This window comes from Drosophila melanogaster, chromosome 3L (genome assembly GCF_000001215.4).
Source record: "Drosophila melanogaster chromosome 3L".
NCBI lineage: Eukaryota > Metazoa > Arthropoda > Insecta > Diptera > Drosophilidae > Drosophila > Drosophila melanogaster.
This window is the reverse complement of record NT_037436.4, coordinates 708353-724218: the sequence shown is the minus strand read 5'-3', so window position 1 is coordinate 724218 and position 15866 is coordinate 708353. Positions and strand designations below refer to the sequence as shown.

General features: G+C 43.4%; 2 protein-coding genes and 1 long non-coding RNA gene across 7 annotated transcripts; all 3 read left to right on the top strand.

The window, feature by feature from the left end:
- Positions 1-9688: 9688 nt before the first annotated feature.
- Positions 9689-10003, top strand: lncRNA:CR45411 (long non-coding RNA:CR45411). Its single transcript, NR_124746.1, has one exon. It is a non-coding gene; the product is annotated as a long non-coding RNA:CR45411 (long non-coding RNA).
- Positions 10004-12368: 2365 nt separating this feature from the next.
- Positions 12369-13399, top strand: CG13896 (uncharacterized protein). 3 transcript variants are annotated; one of them, NM_001144395.2, is made up of 2 exons: positions 12369-12472; positions 12532-13399. In NM_001144395.2, the coding sequence occupies exon 2, from the start codon at positions 12645-12647 to the stop codon at positions 13275-13277; it is 633 nt and encodes a 210-aa protein (NP_001137867.1). In that variant the 5' UTR covers positions 12369-12472; positions 12532-12644; the 3' UTR covers positions 13278-13399. The 3 variants fall into 3 exon arrangements, with proteins under 3 accessions (NP_001137867.1, NP_001261221.2, NP_612056.1); NM_001274292.1 differs by having other exon boundaries at positions 12369-12474; NM_138212.3 differs by having other exon boundaries at positions 12400-13399.
- A 212-nt stretch (positions 13400-13611) lies between these two features.
- On the top strand, positions 13612-15618 carry CkIIalpha-i3 (CKII-alpha subunit interactor-3). Of its 3 annotated transcripts, NM_167840.3 has the most exons (8): positions 13858-13909; positions 13972-14481; positions 14606-14662; positions 14725-14886; positions 14936-15007; positions 15065-15139; positions 15196-15228; positions 15291-15618. In NM_167840.3, exons 1-8 carry the CDS (start codon positions 13862-13864, stop codon positions 15507-15509), a joined length of 1176 nt encoding a protein of 391 aa, NP_728542.1. In that variant the 5' UTR covers positions 13858-13861; the 3' UTR covers positions 15510-15618. The 3 variants fall into 3 exon arrangements, with proteins under 3 accessions (NP_001286890.1, NP_728542.1, NP_523875.2); NM_001299961.1 differs by having other exon boundaries at positions 13612-14481; positions 15291-15561; NM_079151.4 differs by having other exon boundaries at positions 13877-14481; positions 15291-15561.
- Positions 15619-15866: the final 248 nt, after the last annotated feature.

Here is a 15866-nt window from a genome sequence, read left to right as displayed (position 1 = left end):
TTCTGTCGGGCTCCATTTTAACACTTTACGAAATTTAATACAAGCCGCGTATTCATATGCATAATGTAATTCGAGATTTATTGTACGAGTATTGGGAACAGAATACCGCAGACCGAATTTAAATGCTGCTGAGCCCACATAAATGCCAACGGTTCGGCGTGTCCAATTTTCGGTGCGATTAACGCTCCAAAACACCGAACTCCGCCCGTTCCTCCATAAGAAATTCAGAGCTTAATTGGATCGGCTTTGTTGGTATTATGCTGAGTGTGAGTTAGTGCGGATAATAGACGGGAAATTATGTTTTTATTGAAATAAATTAAGTGCACGTGCGCCTACATATGTGGGCCGTCTGTAGAAGTCCAGCTGTTCAGTCGATCAATTGGTCATTCCCAAGACCCGGCGATGATAAGATGACAATTGCCATAGCTTGAGGGACAGAGAGAGAGAGAGAAAGAGAGAGGCTGGTAAAAACGGAAATGAATAGCTCCCCCATACCCCTATGGCAGTGCAAATGTTAATCTAATCAAGTCCATTGCCTCCCTCAACAAAGAGCACTGCAATTCGTAGAAAGAAACTCGCGGGTGATGAGTCAAATTCAATAGATAGCACTGCTGGCGCCTGAGAAAATACATAAATTGCCTAACTTCAAATAAACTGCAAGGTAATTATAATGCACCTCATAAAAGCAAGCAAATAAAATTTGTTGACATTTTTTCAGAAATCTTTCCAAGGAAACCGAATCCAATTAACACATAAATCAATTTTAACTCAAGATCAAACTGTATTCAACTTCAACTTTGAAAGTACAAAGGCAATATGTCAATTTTCGGCCAATTTTAAATCCAAGCTAATGTATGCCTCATGTTTCGCATTCGCATTCGCTCTTTCAAAACATTATTACCAACCAACCCACATGTAAAACAGATCGGGTCAGCACAGCACACCTTCCCCACAGGCGAAATGCCAGGAAAATATGTCCGACACGAAATTTATTAAATAATATAAACAAAATGTGCGCCAAATTGCGTAGCCAAGCAGCCGTGTTGTTGCAGTGGGTGCCTTGTGTCGTGTGTCTTGTGTGTCTTGTCTGTGTGTAATAGTAATGCCAATATCCCACCTTAACGGTGGCCAAAATGGCAAAACGGCCAATGCAGTTTGCCTAGTTGGACATTAACAGGTCGTAAACCTTTTGGCACGACCAAACAAAAGACAGGCGCTGAAACCACTTGGCACCACTTCGTACTCCCACTCCTCGGCGAAATCCGAAATCCCAGAGCCACAAAACCCAATCCCCAATCCCGAAATCTGAGCCAAGCTCACAATCGCCATAACAATAACCAAACGCCGGCTCTGTCAAATAAGTCCCAAAATAGCAACGCAAATTTGACCAGAGACATAAATAAGTTTTATTGTTGCCACTCGGCCACCGAAGTCATTTTGTCTTTTTCTTCATTTTTGTTCGTTTTTTTTTTTTCTATTTTGTTGACACTTGGGTGCGGGTGGTGGCCAAAATACATGGCCAACGGACGCCAATGCAAAAGCAGGGGAGTAGAGTACTACTTCTTTAGAGGGGAGCTAATTCACTATTCTATTAGATTTCCCATTTGGGATTCCTGTCTAAACCCTTTTATGTCATTCAAATTCGACAGAATTTTATTATAAGCCTAACGCATACCCCCTGATTACCCGCCCTCTGGTTGGAGTTGGTGTGGTGTGCTTAGTCGCCCGCGTGCTTTATTATTATTAAATATTACGTACGTTTGCTGTCCGTACATTTGTTTATTGGCTCGCTGCGGCGATCGTGGCTAAAAGCAATCGTCATAATTGAATTCCAGCGGCGGGCGTTACTCCAGCCAGTTACCGCTAGGCGATCGCCCAGCCCCTATATATATTTATCTGTATATATATTGATCTTCGACGGTTGCGTGTTGCGGCGGCGCTGAGAATTTGATCGATTCGTTCGATTAGTTTGCGGAACATGCAATCGACACGCAGCATTCTCCTTCAATTGCTCGCCTCGGTTTCGGTTTCGATATGAAAAGCACAGGGAAAAAAACGCTATCAATTCAAAACTCGATCAGAAATGAGTTTGGTATAAATAAAAAACTAGCAACAGCAAACAAAACAAAAAAAAAGAGACAATTACCACACACTGATCATGATTTTGCTCAGTGTGCCTGGGTTGTGGCTGAGCTGGGATCGTAATAGATAGATCGATCGCTGCTCCGGGTGCTGCTGATTCAATTTACTCCATTGCAGTTGGGCAATTGAAAATTGTCTTATTCGAACGCCGGACAGCTAGGCTTGGGTCAAATGACAACTGGTAATGTCGAACAATTAATATCGCCGCATGTATAGAGCAAGGTGTGACCACTGAGGGTCAGGGGTTGTTTGATTACTAGGAAATGCATAGTGAAGTTATGTTGTGACATCAGCCAATACAAGACATTAAGAGTCTATATCGGTATTATAAATATTATTCAAACACAGCCAAGAGTTGATGGTCATGAACTTGCCATAGCATGGAGTGATCTCAACTACACAAGTTCAGGTCCCGCTTTCTACTTTTGAGTGACATACAATCCAAACCAAGATAAAGTCAGACCTCTTTCCATCCTCGGAACCCATCGCCGAACAATAGTGCAGCCTAAATTACAATACCCCAGGCTGAATCTGCAGCCCACACACACACGATACAAGTCAAAAGACGACCTCTTTGAAACCGGCAACTGGAGCAACTGCAGCAACTGCAGCAGCCCATCAGCTTTTCCGCCCGACACCGACATGCCAAGAGCTTGAGCTGGGGGTCACTGCCTCGTTTTACAAGGCATTCAAAAGGAGATTTGAATATTTTAGGAGGCACACGGCGACATTTCAATGGACAACAAGTGCCACGCAGCCCCATGACGACAAATGGCAGAGAACCAAGCTGGTACACCGGGCGAAACAAGTGGGACTGTATTAAAAACTATATTTTCATTTAAAAAATCAATGTGCATTACTTTTTCGAAAGGATAAGTTAGCTTTAATCAATATCTTATTTGGACTTATTTCTTAACATCCGTGCGCTATTTAAAATGTATTCCAAACACTTTGTTCTTGGTGTAATCCCGATCCCCGGGCTCTAACGCTGAATCTCCGGTTGGGGGTCTTTTGGTGGGGCGACCCGGTCTGCAGGTGGTCGTCGTACAACTCTATTTTTTATTTTGTCGCGCTCGCCGAAGCGGTGGTCGCTCGTTTATTAGGCTGCCTCTTCTGGCTTACTAACTTTCTGGCTCTGTGGCTGGCCAGTGGCTACCAGGCGTCCAAGACCTGGACCTCCTAACTCCGAACCGAGGCACCGGCGTCTCGGCTTTGCATCGACATCGTGCATAGAATGCATCGCATACTTGCAGATACAGATGGCAGGCGGCGTATTGTATCTGTATCTGTATCTGGATCGGAGATCGTCTGCCGTTTGGCTGGTGGCTGCATTTTATGCACCTTTTGGTATGTTCATTGTGAATTTATTGGACTCGATTTTATCGCTCAAACAAATGTTGCATTTTACAAGTGGTTCAAGTGCCTGCCAACGTTAGCTTAAAGACGGCGCTTATTAATGAGCCGGGAGTTGGCCGCTTGTATCTGGTATCTGGAACTTGGGGAGCGTGCAAAACTGGCGCTCGATGCCAGCGAGAGTTTTGGTCGAAGCGAACGGGGGAAAAAGAGGGGAGTGCCGCCGTATCGCTTATTCCCGATAAGTCGGGCCCACATTCGTGGGCATTTGGCCAAGTTGCGCCAAACAAATTGCGGCCATCAGTCAGGGGTAGTCAGTCAGTCAGGCCGCACAATTAATATCGAATTAAGCCGCTGGCCAAAAAATTAGGCAAATCGCCGTTGAGCCGCAAAAGCAGGAAATCCAACCAGATATGCCAACAAAAACAGTTTAAAGTGTTTTAGAAATTGTAGCAATTGCTATAATATCAATTAAATTAGGTAATAACCAAATCAAAATGTACAGTACGGTATGGTTCATAAAATATTGCTATAGCTTAAATTTGTTCAATCTTTTTTCCCAATTACTTCAACACTGGGTAAAAGAATACCTACAGCCCAGTAAATTGCCTTAAGTGCTCGTTAGATTTCTCGTTAGACCTTTGCTTTCTGCTTCCAAATTACACCTATCAATCAATTTGAACATGGCACAACTATCGAATTAACCCGCAATCGAAGGAAAATCAATAGCGATTCGATTCCCGCTTTTCCATTTCGGTGGACTCACGCAATGAACCATTGAACCAGGACACAATAAGGAACACCAACGATGATTAGGGGTAATCACAAGTGCTTAACACAAAAACCGCGAATACACTGAACAAAATGGGGACTTAAATAGGACAATTTTGGGATAATTGCAAGAACATGAACAATCTGAAGATTTTTAAATTTCTATGCAACTTGTTTATACCTTTTCTATCGATAGACAGCCATTTCAGCTTTTTCAGTGCTTCCGATCGATATTGGTAATAACTTTTCTGTGTTTGCGGGCCCAAAACATCAATCAACCGCAATCGATTCAATGGTCAATGGGTCATCACACTGACGCACTCGAGGCGGGTTCACTTGTCACTCGTAAGTGCCTTGAATGTCACCTTAAAGGGGGCGTTATACCACGAGTATACATTTGGGGGCGTGGCTGTGGGGCAGGCAAATTGCTGTCACAAGCGCCAAATTATGTGCACTCGCCCAGTGGCTCGGACTTAATCGAAGACGAACATCTAATTGACATAAAGCCGACATGCTAAACGACATCGACATCGGCCTCCGCTGGAGCTTATGGATGTAGCTAATGATGACTCTGTTGGTGCTGTTGCTGCTACAAAGTTGCTGCTGCTGCTGCGAACCAAGACGACGACGTCGCGTATCTCACATCTCTTGCCGATATTTATGGGCCCGGGTCGAAAGTTCAAATGCTGCCAACCCAACAACGAACTGGCAATAAAGAGGAAGACAGAGAGCCCGGTTTAATCAAGGCCCCTGCAAAGTCGATTAATTAGCGGCTCACGAGGTACGGAGGTGCATCGAACTGGCATCCAAAAAAAAAAAACGTACACAGGTGCGAACCTGCGGATTCTCTGAACTCGAGTGAAAGGTGCCTAGAAGCTTCGGCTTTTTGGCCCTCGGCCATGTCAAACCGGACAGACGCCCATCAAGCAAACTGAAATGAGGAAAAAGAGAAGGAAAATAGCACCTGACAGCCAAGCCGCAGCCGTCAACAATATCCATCTGAAAGAGGTCATAAAGCAAACAGTTTAAGGTGAAAGGTGCTCCGCGGACATGCAACATGCAACTCTGCCAGATTACCAACAGAAATGCAGAGGATAAAGGTTAATTTTCGACAACGAAGGTGGATATACCCTTGCGATTCCTTCTATAATGTATAACTTTAAGAAGTACATGTGACTTAGAATTGACCAAAGAGAGTATCTTACTCAGGATTGCTTTCATCTTTGAAGTTTGAACCCTTACCCTTTTGCAAAAACAGCCATACCCACTGCGGGGCTATAAAAATCGCTGTGAAAGAAATATGTCTGAAAATGGCTTGGCTATAATTAATTTGCGGAGCTGGCTGTGTTGGTGTATTGCTGTTATTGCTGCTGGCAGCAAAATCAAAAAAGTCACTTATGACTGACACTTTGCATATGAGGCGGTAAAGTTACCCCTTTCCCACCACTGTCCCACGCCCCTCAGCCACCTGTGGCGCGGATGTGCAGATGAAGATGACTACCCAGACATGCAGTGACTTATGATTTTTCAGTGGAATCTTCGCTCTTTTTTTTTCGCCAGCCCCTTCGATGATTTACAGAAAAAGTTACGAGCGTTTGATTTACGATCGAGGGAGAGGCAGGCTCTGCGGCTTCAAGAGTTTCGGGGCGTACTGCCGCTGATGGATTTGTCAAGTTTGTGGGTCAAGAGTTGCTACTTTGCTGCCGGGGCGCTGTACTGTGCATTTCCGCCAGCCGATGATTACTCAAAATCGCGGCTCTGCCGCACAGGCGGCAACTAATTGCGACAACTGCCGCCGCCAGCAGCTGACAAAAAGATTTAGCATTCTTGCAGAAGGAAAAACCAGTTGAATGGCTGAAAAAGCCAGACGCAGCCGCTGATTGACTGTCAGATGACCTAATGACCCCCGCCGCAAAATAAACTCTCGGGTGTGACAAGGTGTCGATTCAGTGGAATAGGTGCAGAAGCCATATGTCTACAGATTGACTACAGAGTGACTAGACTGGATGGGCCAACGAACTAAGATCGATCGAGAAGTTTAACCAAACAGAAATTACTATTTGATTTTACATAAGATCTTCTATACTTTCTAAATAGAAACATCAACTGTCTTGGGCATTTGGAAGAAGTTGTCCACACGTTCCCGTTTGGCAACGACATCGCTCATTCGACTTGAATGTCACTGGCAGGCAGGCAATTAAAATATTTCAACATTGTTTTCCATTTGTGTTTATCTATGTCGCCCTATGACCGAAGACAAGAATGTTGCCTGCATGTTGGCCAGAGTTGCGGGCCAACAACACCCCACCTGTGTTTTCCATTTAAGCGTTTTGTTTTCTTACCCATGCATGTACATATGCATGTATTTTCCGCACTTTGCTGGCTGGCTTTTGGCATGCGACCTGATGCCAAGAAGCTGGCTCTCTAGAGAGCCCGTAAATCATTCGCCGGCCACAGCGGACAACAACTTGTCATCGGCTTATGGAGTACGGAATACGGGGAGTATGGGACTCCCATTCGGATTCAGATTCGGAATCGGATTCGGATTCGGATTTGGAGTGGGGTCTCGAGTGGTTCGAGTGGCGATCGGGAGTTCGAGAGGCGGCTGCACTCGCGATTTTGGACCAGTCATGGCTCAGGTTGCATATAAATGGAGCTTAATGAGCTCGTGCCAAATAGAATTGTCAGCGGGCTAACTGCAAGCAGAGAGAAAAATATTGCTATTAGTATGTCAATAAGAGTATAAGTAAATAAAACGTTATCTAAAAATGGTATTGGAGCGAACGATGTACATGCGATGTATATATATTATATTTTTTTTTATAAAATTCCAAATTTTTTTCGTCTGCATGTTCGTGTTGCACTCAAATTGCTGTTAGAATTCCGCAATTTAGCGGTTTTATGGCCGCGCTTTTGATTCGATCACGAACCCATAAAGTAAATACATATTTCTTCGGAAGCCAAATATGGTGAAACGCAGATTTCTTTTGCGAAATGGGCGCGGCAGGTGCGGATTCTTTTTGGCTTTCCCACGCGCCTAGAGGCGATTTTCGCCAAAGGGGAGGAATATCAGAGGGGCCATTGTTTTGTGTGCAATCTGCCATCTTGGCAGTCGGTCCACACTAACAAGCTGCCGAACGGTCCGCCGTTGCACCTTTATTATTTTTAATTGGACTGATTTCCCGCTACAGATACATTTGTATCTGCGCGTGCGCAGCGTTGACATATGGCATCCACGCCGCAGTCCATCCAGCTCCAATCCAATCATCCTAGGCCATCATCCATCGAAGTTTGCTAAACAAGACGCGACTGTACGGGTACGGCTGGCAGCTGGGATCACGGAACCAGGATCGGGATCGAAGTCATCTTGACCAGCTGTGTGGCTCCTTGCGTTGCGGCCACGAGGCCAAGGGTTGTCGTTTTCGGTCGGGGTTGTCAGGGTTGTGCCGCGAACTTTTCCCACGATTGCGTCAACATCAGCTGCACTTTTGCGCGCTGTTTTCATCGACTACAGTGAGGAAAAATATTTCAATAAAGAAAGCAATATGTTTGTCAAGCCAAAAAAAAAGTACGGATAATGTGAAATGATTAAATGATTAATTTATGAACATCTTACGATATTTATCGGACCTAAAATTGTAACATATTTTGTGGCATACTTATATACCTATAAACCTTTACAATCGATATTAAAGTGACTTCTTGTTTTCTTTTGAAACATTTTGACTTAGATTCGTTAGTTTTACTTTAAATTGTCCATATTCGTACCAGTGTACCCGGCTTGATTTCTTTTTTTTCGCGATTGTTTTTTGCGCCGCCCGGTGAGTCCTGACTAGCGTCCTTGGGGTAGAAGAAGACAGAGAGCTGCCGTCAGGGACAACCTGCCGTGGCAAAGCGGCAACCTCAATTAGGGGTTGTCATCTGGTCGGATCTCGATAAAGCAGCCGCTGACATACTGCGACATTGTGACGTCACAATGTGATTCACCGCATTGTTATTCCCAGATATTTGCATTCATCTGAGGCCCGGGTGTTTAGAGGCAGGACTCGACGCCTTCCAGTCAGCGAACACCTTTGTCCTCCGCTTGACTTCCCATGAAGGATCCCCTGCTCATCGACGGGGAAACGCCCCGAAATGGGTGTGCTATTTTACCCTATGGGTAGATGCCACGGTTTAGACCTTGATTATGTGAGCTTATTGTTATTATTGATTGCTGGCGGGGATCGCAAAAATCATAAACGATTAAGCTTATTAAGATCCATGGGAATCCGCTTCTAAATAGCGAGCTTCCATACGAATATGGCGGTCAGAGATATAACGTATTAGTTTCAAAGATTATTAAATTTGTGATCTATACAATTCAGCTAAAGTTGAAGCTTTAAGTGAAAACCCCCTGTAGCTTCGCTAGTGCCATCAATCAGCTTTAAATTTCTAATTCAATTTTAATTTCACATATCATCTGCATTATTCAACGGCTTGGGTAAATAGATTAATTTATGGCCATCCGTCAGGCGGAAGATCAGCCAAAACTGTCATCGATCTTTCTCCGATTTTCTCCGCGAAAAAAACTGTCAAACGGCAGCTCCACTGCCGAGTTGTTAATCAGCCGAATCAAAAGTGTGCCAGCCATTTAGACATTGTAGTCGGCTCAAGGATTTTGACAGCTAAGCTGACATGCAGAAAGGCGAGGGGCCAGAAAGAAACAAATCCATAAGTCAGCCATAGATGGAGATGCAGGGAACACATGTCGGGTGTCTCGCAGTTCCACGAGTTTCTCGAGTACATTGTGTGACTGACTGGCAACCAGGTGAATATGGCAACAAGCTCAAGCCCAGTGCTCAAAATGCAATGAAACAATCAATCAAAGCGCTGAAAGAGGCTTGTCGAGCAGATCGGAGCACGGAGCATAAGGCTATGAGAGGGAGCTGGAGCTCCGAGATCCATGAGAGCTGCATGTATGTATGTATTGTAGTAATGGGCCTGGCCAACCGTCTAACGGTGGAACTGCGCACAAAAGGCACAAAATCAAATTACCGGCAATGATTAATCAATCAGCACGGGCACTGTGCTTTTCTGAGATACAGCAAGCGAATATCAATCTCAAACATCCCATTCCAATCTATGCACTTATGCTGGCTATACACTTTTGTCAAACATTCATTTAATACCTTTGAACATTACACTTATACAACACGCATTTATTATTTAAATATGTTTTTTTTTTTTGTCTGTTGGTGAAATGTCCATTAATCAATTGATTTGAAACGGACCACAGAAAACTCTGCATTTGTATACCCCCTATTTTCCCGGTGTGGTGGTCATAAAGCCACCGCATGAACACGATCTTTGCCGCTGGCCTCGTCTGGACCCGCTGATTGTGGGTGTGTGTGCGGGTGAGTGTGTGTGCTGGCCAAGTGGGTGCGTTCTCGCAGCTGGATACCCGACGTCCAAGTCCAAATCCAAATCCAAGTCCAAGTCAGAGCCGAACTGCCAGCAATCACGATCCGATCCGAGCCAAGCCAAAGATACATACATACGGCAGCACACACCTGCGAACTCTCACTGCCCGCATTCCCCTTGCCACTCCCCCCAACACATGCCACACAGCCCCACGAAAGCCCCCAGCCTCAGCAACATCCCATGCTCCATAGAGCGGGCACATAACCATGCCCATTCCGTATCCACGTGTGCGTTCTGGCCGCCTTCTGGCAATTGGCAGTACCAATACCCAATACCCAATAACCGATACCAAAACCAAATGCAACTCCAAATCAATGCTCCTTGTGGCGGCGGCTTCTTCCCAAAAAAGGTTTGTGCTCAGCGATCGTGCCAAAAATGGGCTTGCAACTGGAATTCGCTTTTAGCCAAGCAACATACTCGAACGTGTGGGGACCAGGTCTAGCATCTCAGATCCTGCTCCGGCACCAACTAATGCACTCTAAGAAAATGTGACATTCTTTACTCATATATTACAATAGAGAGAGAGAGGCTATTTCACAGTGATTCTACAGAGGCTCGTCGCACACAGGCTCGTTTTTCTTCGAGTGTAAGGCCTCTGGCCGATCTGCCAAACTACCAAGTGCAGGTGGCGATTGGCCAAGACCAAAACCAAAACGTCGATCGAGAGACCAGCTGGTGTGAATAGCTAGAAAGTTTTAGTGCCTTACCCCTCATCTATCTATAATCCAATCATTTCGTCCTCAGATCGTGAGAATCGGTGCGGCAGTGCGAAATTTATTTGTGTGCTGACCAAAAACAAATGCCGCATGATTTCAATTTATGGCCATCTAATGAAAATTTGACAAATAGCAAATGGGTAGGCTCTGGATTCGGGGCCAATAACATACATCATGATCATTTCGCTGGCGAAAAAGCTGACTTCCGTCAATTGATTGAAATGCCTGGGCCCAAAATGCATACAGTCACAGTCCCGATCTCGATCCCGATCCCGATCTCGGTCCGGATCTCAATCCGAATCCCAAGGAAATCGCAGATCTCGAGCAGTCTGTCAAAGTCCCCGCATCAAGTTGTTGGCTGCTCCGATTTATGTCTGCTCGATGGAGGCAAAGTCGTGACCCGCGCGAGCATTGAACTCCCAGTGAACCGATCTGGTCTACTGTGGACCTCGGATAATTTGGATTTGGCTTAGGACTTACACAGAGAAAAATGAGTATCCTGAAAGAAGCTGCATATTTTATAGCCATGTCGTAGATTTTAGTTATATTCCGATTATTTTCAGTGCTTGGGTGAGATGTAAGCCATAAAAGAACAACTCACCAGTCAGTTGTTTAACGATCTCACCTTGGCTTCCACGGTGCGACTTGGGGATTTGTGGCCCAAAGGCAGCGCCACACATTTAAGCGAAATGAATTTGAAATCCGCCTGCACGAAGTGCAATTTTCAACCAGTCGGCCCGAAAGCCTTATTACTGTGGGAGCTGTTCAAAATAATGAAGCCATTGCCATGGGCAGACCGTCAAAATATATAGGGTCCAAAGCGGCCCCGAACCATTGTCAATCATATTCGAGAGTCTATTTTCCCACATTGCATGCCCCACTGATCGCGTTTTGGTCCAACTCTTCATGGGAAAATCAGTGAGCTGGCTTCGCCTAGTTGCGCAACAATTATTTGGCTCTGGTTTCAGGCCTTTATTTGTAAGGGTCGTCTGTAGGGACGGTCCACACACCTTAAACGAGGTTGCGCTCCGCTGAACCCCCTACCAAAACATTGTTAAAAGTCACATGCCGGGGTTGTAACTACTGACTGCTTTACGAACTACCGAGTTAGCCCTTCACGGTTATTATCTAGGCCAAAACGGAAGTGCGCTTCTCGAGATATTCTAACCAAGTTTTTCACACATCCACCTCGGTGCGCAGGTGTTTCTAGAAAAAAAGTGCCAATTGTGCATATGTAAATTCCCTTTTTATTTGTGGCGGAAATTAAATTTAGGAGACGCTCGATTGGGTTGATACGGAAAATTGGGCATAGATAGTCCACGATAGGACTTAGCCTTTTTGACTAACTTTTTTCTTACCTAAAACTTACAGATTAGTTTATAAAAGATTATAATAGAAATCACTGATAATCTTATATAATTTGCTTAACAAATTTATTACTACAAAAATCAATATTGGTTTATTAAACTTTTTTTTACTGTGTATACTCGAGTATACGGTACCCGGTTATTTTACATTTATACTACTGCGCCCCTATCGACGAACTGTTTGGGCGACATCTAGCGTCTGTAAATGAAAGTCGCATTGCCGGTAGATGGCAGCACAGTAATAGTTATGTGCTTATTTGTAATGTATGTAGGTCCATTTCAATATTAACTTTCTATAATTAAGTTGCGGGAGGTCTCAACCTGCGGCAAGTACTCACTAAATCCTTACTGCGAGATTTTTAAATTCAAAAACTACATAATGGCAATTAAATGAGGCTAAGATGAGTATTTATATAAAATAAATGTTCTCTTCGGTAGCGAGTATTGATATAGATTAGGCAAAAAATCCATTTTCAAAAAACGAAAGCCTATTCCCATCTTTGTTTCGTGCAACCTTTTCGATAGTTATCGATAGAGAAAAATCGAAACACATATGTTTGGATCATGATACCTTTCTCTTACGCCGTCCGAAAGAACTGGCAGCCTGGGAAACAAAACTTATTCGTCATCAACTGAATAGCTATTGTAAACAATGGATACAAAGTGTGAGTAAAAAACATAAATTCAAGAAGAAAACTATATATATACTCACAATAAGCCAGCTTACGAAAGGAAGTGGTGTACATCCAACACCCGACTTTTATTGTCCCTTTACAATGAACGCCAAGCTGATTTTCGGGATCCGAAAAAAAAGATCAAGGACATTTGGGGGGAAATGGTCGTTGCCCTTGAAAGCCAGGGAATGACAGATATCGATGCAGTTCAGCTGGATCGAAAATTTAGGAACCTGAAGAAGACCTACTATAGCATAAGGAGCAAGCTCCTGGCGAAGGTACCGCATTTCCATCCAAACTGGCAGTTCTACGACGAGATGTCCGAAATTCTAAAGGATGACCCTGTCCCACCGCCGCAGGAACTTTCCATCAATGATTTCGATGAAGCGGTGGTCAGTTTGGAGACCGGTATCCAGAAAGGCAGGATGCTGTCTATGGGCACCACTGTCAGCACAGTTATTCCCCGCCAAATGCGTACGTATCGCAAACGAAAGCAGCCATTGGATGATGTCGATATCAAGATCCAGAAGGACTACGAAGTGCAAACGGATCGGCAGCGGGATGGGGAACAGTTTACAGTCTTTAATGCCGCCGAACCCAATACTAATGATTTGTCAGAGTCTGCGGCCGAGATCTCCATCAGCAACGACGAAGAGGCATTGAGACACCTAAGAGCGCTCCAGGAGTACGCCATGATCCATGATAATTTCAGGGCCATAGGACTGCTAATACAGGTGGAGCACGCCATTCAATATCCAGCCCAGATCAAGGACTTCGAGGTGGATCAAACGTAGTGTCCTTATAAACAAGCACGTAATCTACTGGAAAAGCAAAGATAAGATAAGGCACATACCTAATTTATACCTCTATATTTAAGATTTTAATATTTTATAATATATATACTTTAATTTACTTTATTTAAATATGGTTCATGCACTTGCTAACACCACTGAAAAATGAATCTGGTTCTAAACAAATCTGGCTTGGGTATTGGCTAAAATATTGCGCTGTGGCAATACCGTTTTCTAAAACCTATAGTTACAACAATCTAAAGGAATTTCACAAGAAAAACCAACATTTCTGAAATCTTATTAGTATTTTGAAGAGTAACAAAGTGAATCCTGCCGAGATCAACGCCGATCTGTAAGCAAGTTCGTCTTGGAAATTGACAAAAACCGAAAAATCTGGCAGCACCAATATGACACTAAAGGTTCAAGAAAAGACCTTCGGTTGCACAAAATAGAAAATTCAAACATAATTGAAAAGAATTAACTAGTATCGTGAAAACATGTAATACAGTTAATAAAAAGTTATAGTATTATGCAATATTGATCAAATGAAGCAAACTTTATCGATAACTTCGAAATTGCAACCCTAAATGCATCGGATGGGCAATACCAATCTGAAGTCTACAAAAAAGCATATTGTGGAAGTCTAAGTTTTGTTAAATTTATGGAAAAGGAATCCAATTTATCGGACAACTTGCAGTCCCGGTTATTTGCACTGGGTCCTGCCCCGCCAGGATTTCGTCCACCGGATGCTACCGCCTTTGCCACAGCGGAGTCAAATCTTCGTAATGCCATCCGCTACCTTAATGATACCTATGGCGAGCTCGATCAGCTGCGCACTGTCATCCAGAAGGAGAAGAATAACTCGAAGCGTACGTCCTACAAGGCGCAGTCCATGATGCTTGCCATGCAAGTGATACGTTTCAAAGGACTTATTGGGAAGTACAGGGACATTCTGATTGGCCTGCAGGATGCCGAAATCATCAAGGTCAAACAATACATAGAGCAAATGGTGGAGATGAGGAACAAAATCCAGGCAAAGACCGATCCCACACAGCGCGAGTTCCAAGTGGGCAGCTCAATCTCACTGGTGCAGGAACAGCGCAAGACCAAGAGAATCTGCCGCAGGTGGCGGGATCGCCTGGTCCAGCTGACGGAGGCCAAGATGGACAAAACTGAGCAACTTACTGAGAAACCAAAGCTGATCAATGTAAGAACCGTTACAAAAGAACTTATACATATTTTCATTGCGCTTCCAATATCCATCCATGTTTTCATGAAAACTCTCATCGAATTCTGATCGAATTTCGACTGAACTCGATATGCTTTTTTAGAAACCTAGAAATATGTTAAATGCAAAAACCAACAAGTGGAAGGAAGCTGTAAGCTTGGTGAGTATAGCCAAACATATAAAGGATAAGTTAAATGCTAGTAAATATAAAACTAATCCTAGCAACAAAGCGGTCTAATTAAAAGTGGCTGTAAGAGGTGTGAATACCTAAGAAAGCTGACTAAGAATCGTCCATCCAAACTTTGTAAGGTGTGTAAAAAATGGTCTGATGATGAAAAAGCAAAAGCGGCAGGAAATAAGAAAGCCAACAAAACGCCAATAATGGTATGACACTATTGAAAAGTCGCAACATAAATTAATACTATTATTGCAGGCGAAGTCGAAAAAATTAGAAGTACGCGTGCGTACGGATTCTGAAGAAGCTATAATTAAAATAGAGATAGAGGTGGGTGTGTACAAGTAGATCAACAGTAACATTAGCACTTATTATTAATTTTCTTAGCATGGTGAATTTACCGATGAAGAGGAAATTGGGTCATTGGAAAAGGAAACGACCTTAAAAGATGAGATCAAGGAGGTTAGTTGTTTCTTCAACCTGAAAAATGTGTTTAATTTTGGAATGTTTTTTTTTAGACTGTTGAATCTCACGACACGGCAGCAGTTGAGGTAAGTAAACAGGTCCTTGGACTGTAATAGAACTAACGTAACGATAAATGACTCAATGACAGGAGGAAAATGAGACCAGTCAAGACGATGTGGACCCCAAAGTAGTCGCTTCCTTACAAAATTCACTGAAATCCATCGACTGTAAAAATATGGCCTTGGCCTACGTGAAGGTCTTACAGGAGTACGCCATGTTAAATGATAACTATCGGGCCATTGGACTACTTACTGAAGTTGAAAAATCAGTTTTAAATCCGCCTCAGAACGAGGATTTCGATCTATGATCTTATTGACGCCACAAAAATAAAGTTTAGTTTTTATATGTAATCTACAATTAAAATGTTCGTGTGTCCTGCCTTTGAGAGTCAAGACCCAAAATGTGTAAATAATTGTAATATGCGAAAAGAGTTTATAGAGTGGAATAACCAACAGGGTCCCACTTAAATGTGGTAAACGTTAAATTAAGCACTAGATATAATTTGAGCAAAAATAGCTTTATATATATGTATGTGTACATATCAAACCAGTTTCAGCTCAGATTAGGTGGTAATGCGATTTGTGTTTTTCGGCATGTTAAACCAGTTATAGCTGCTTTAGCGAGAGAATATTTACTCTCGATCCGAAAATAAATCCCATACCGC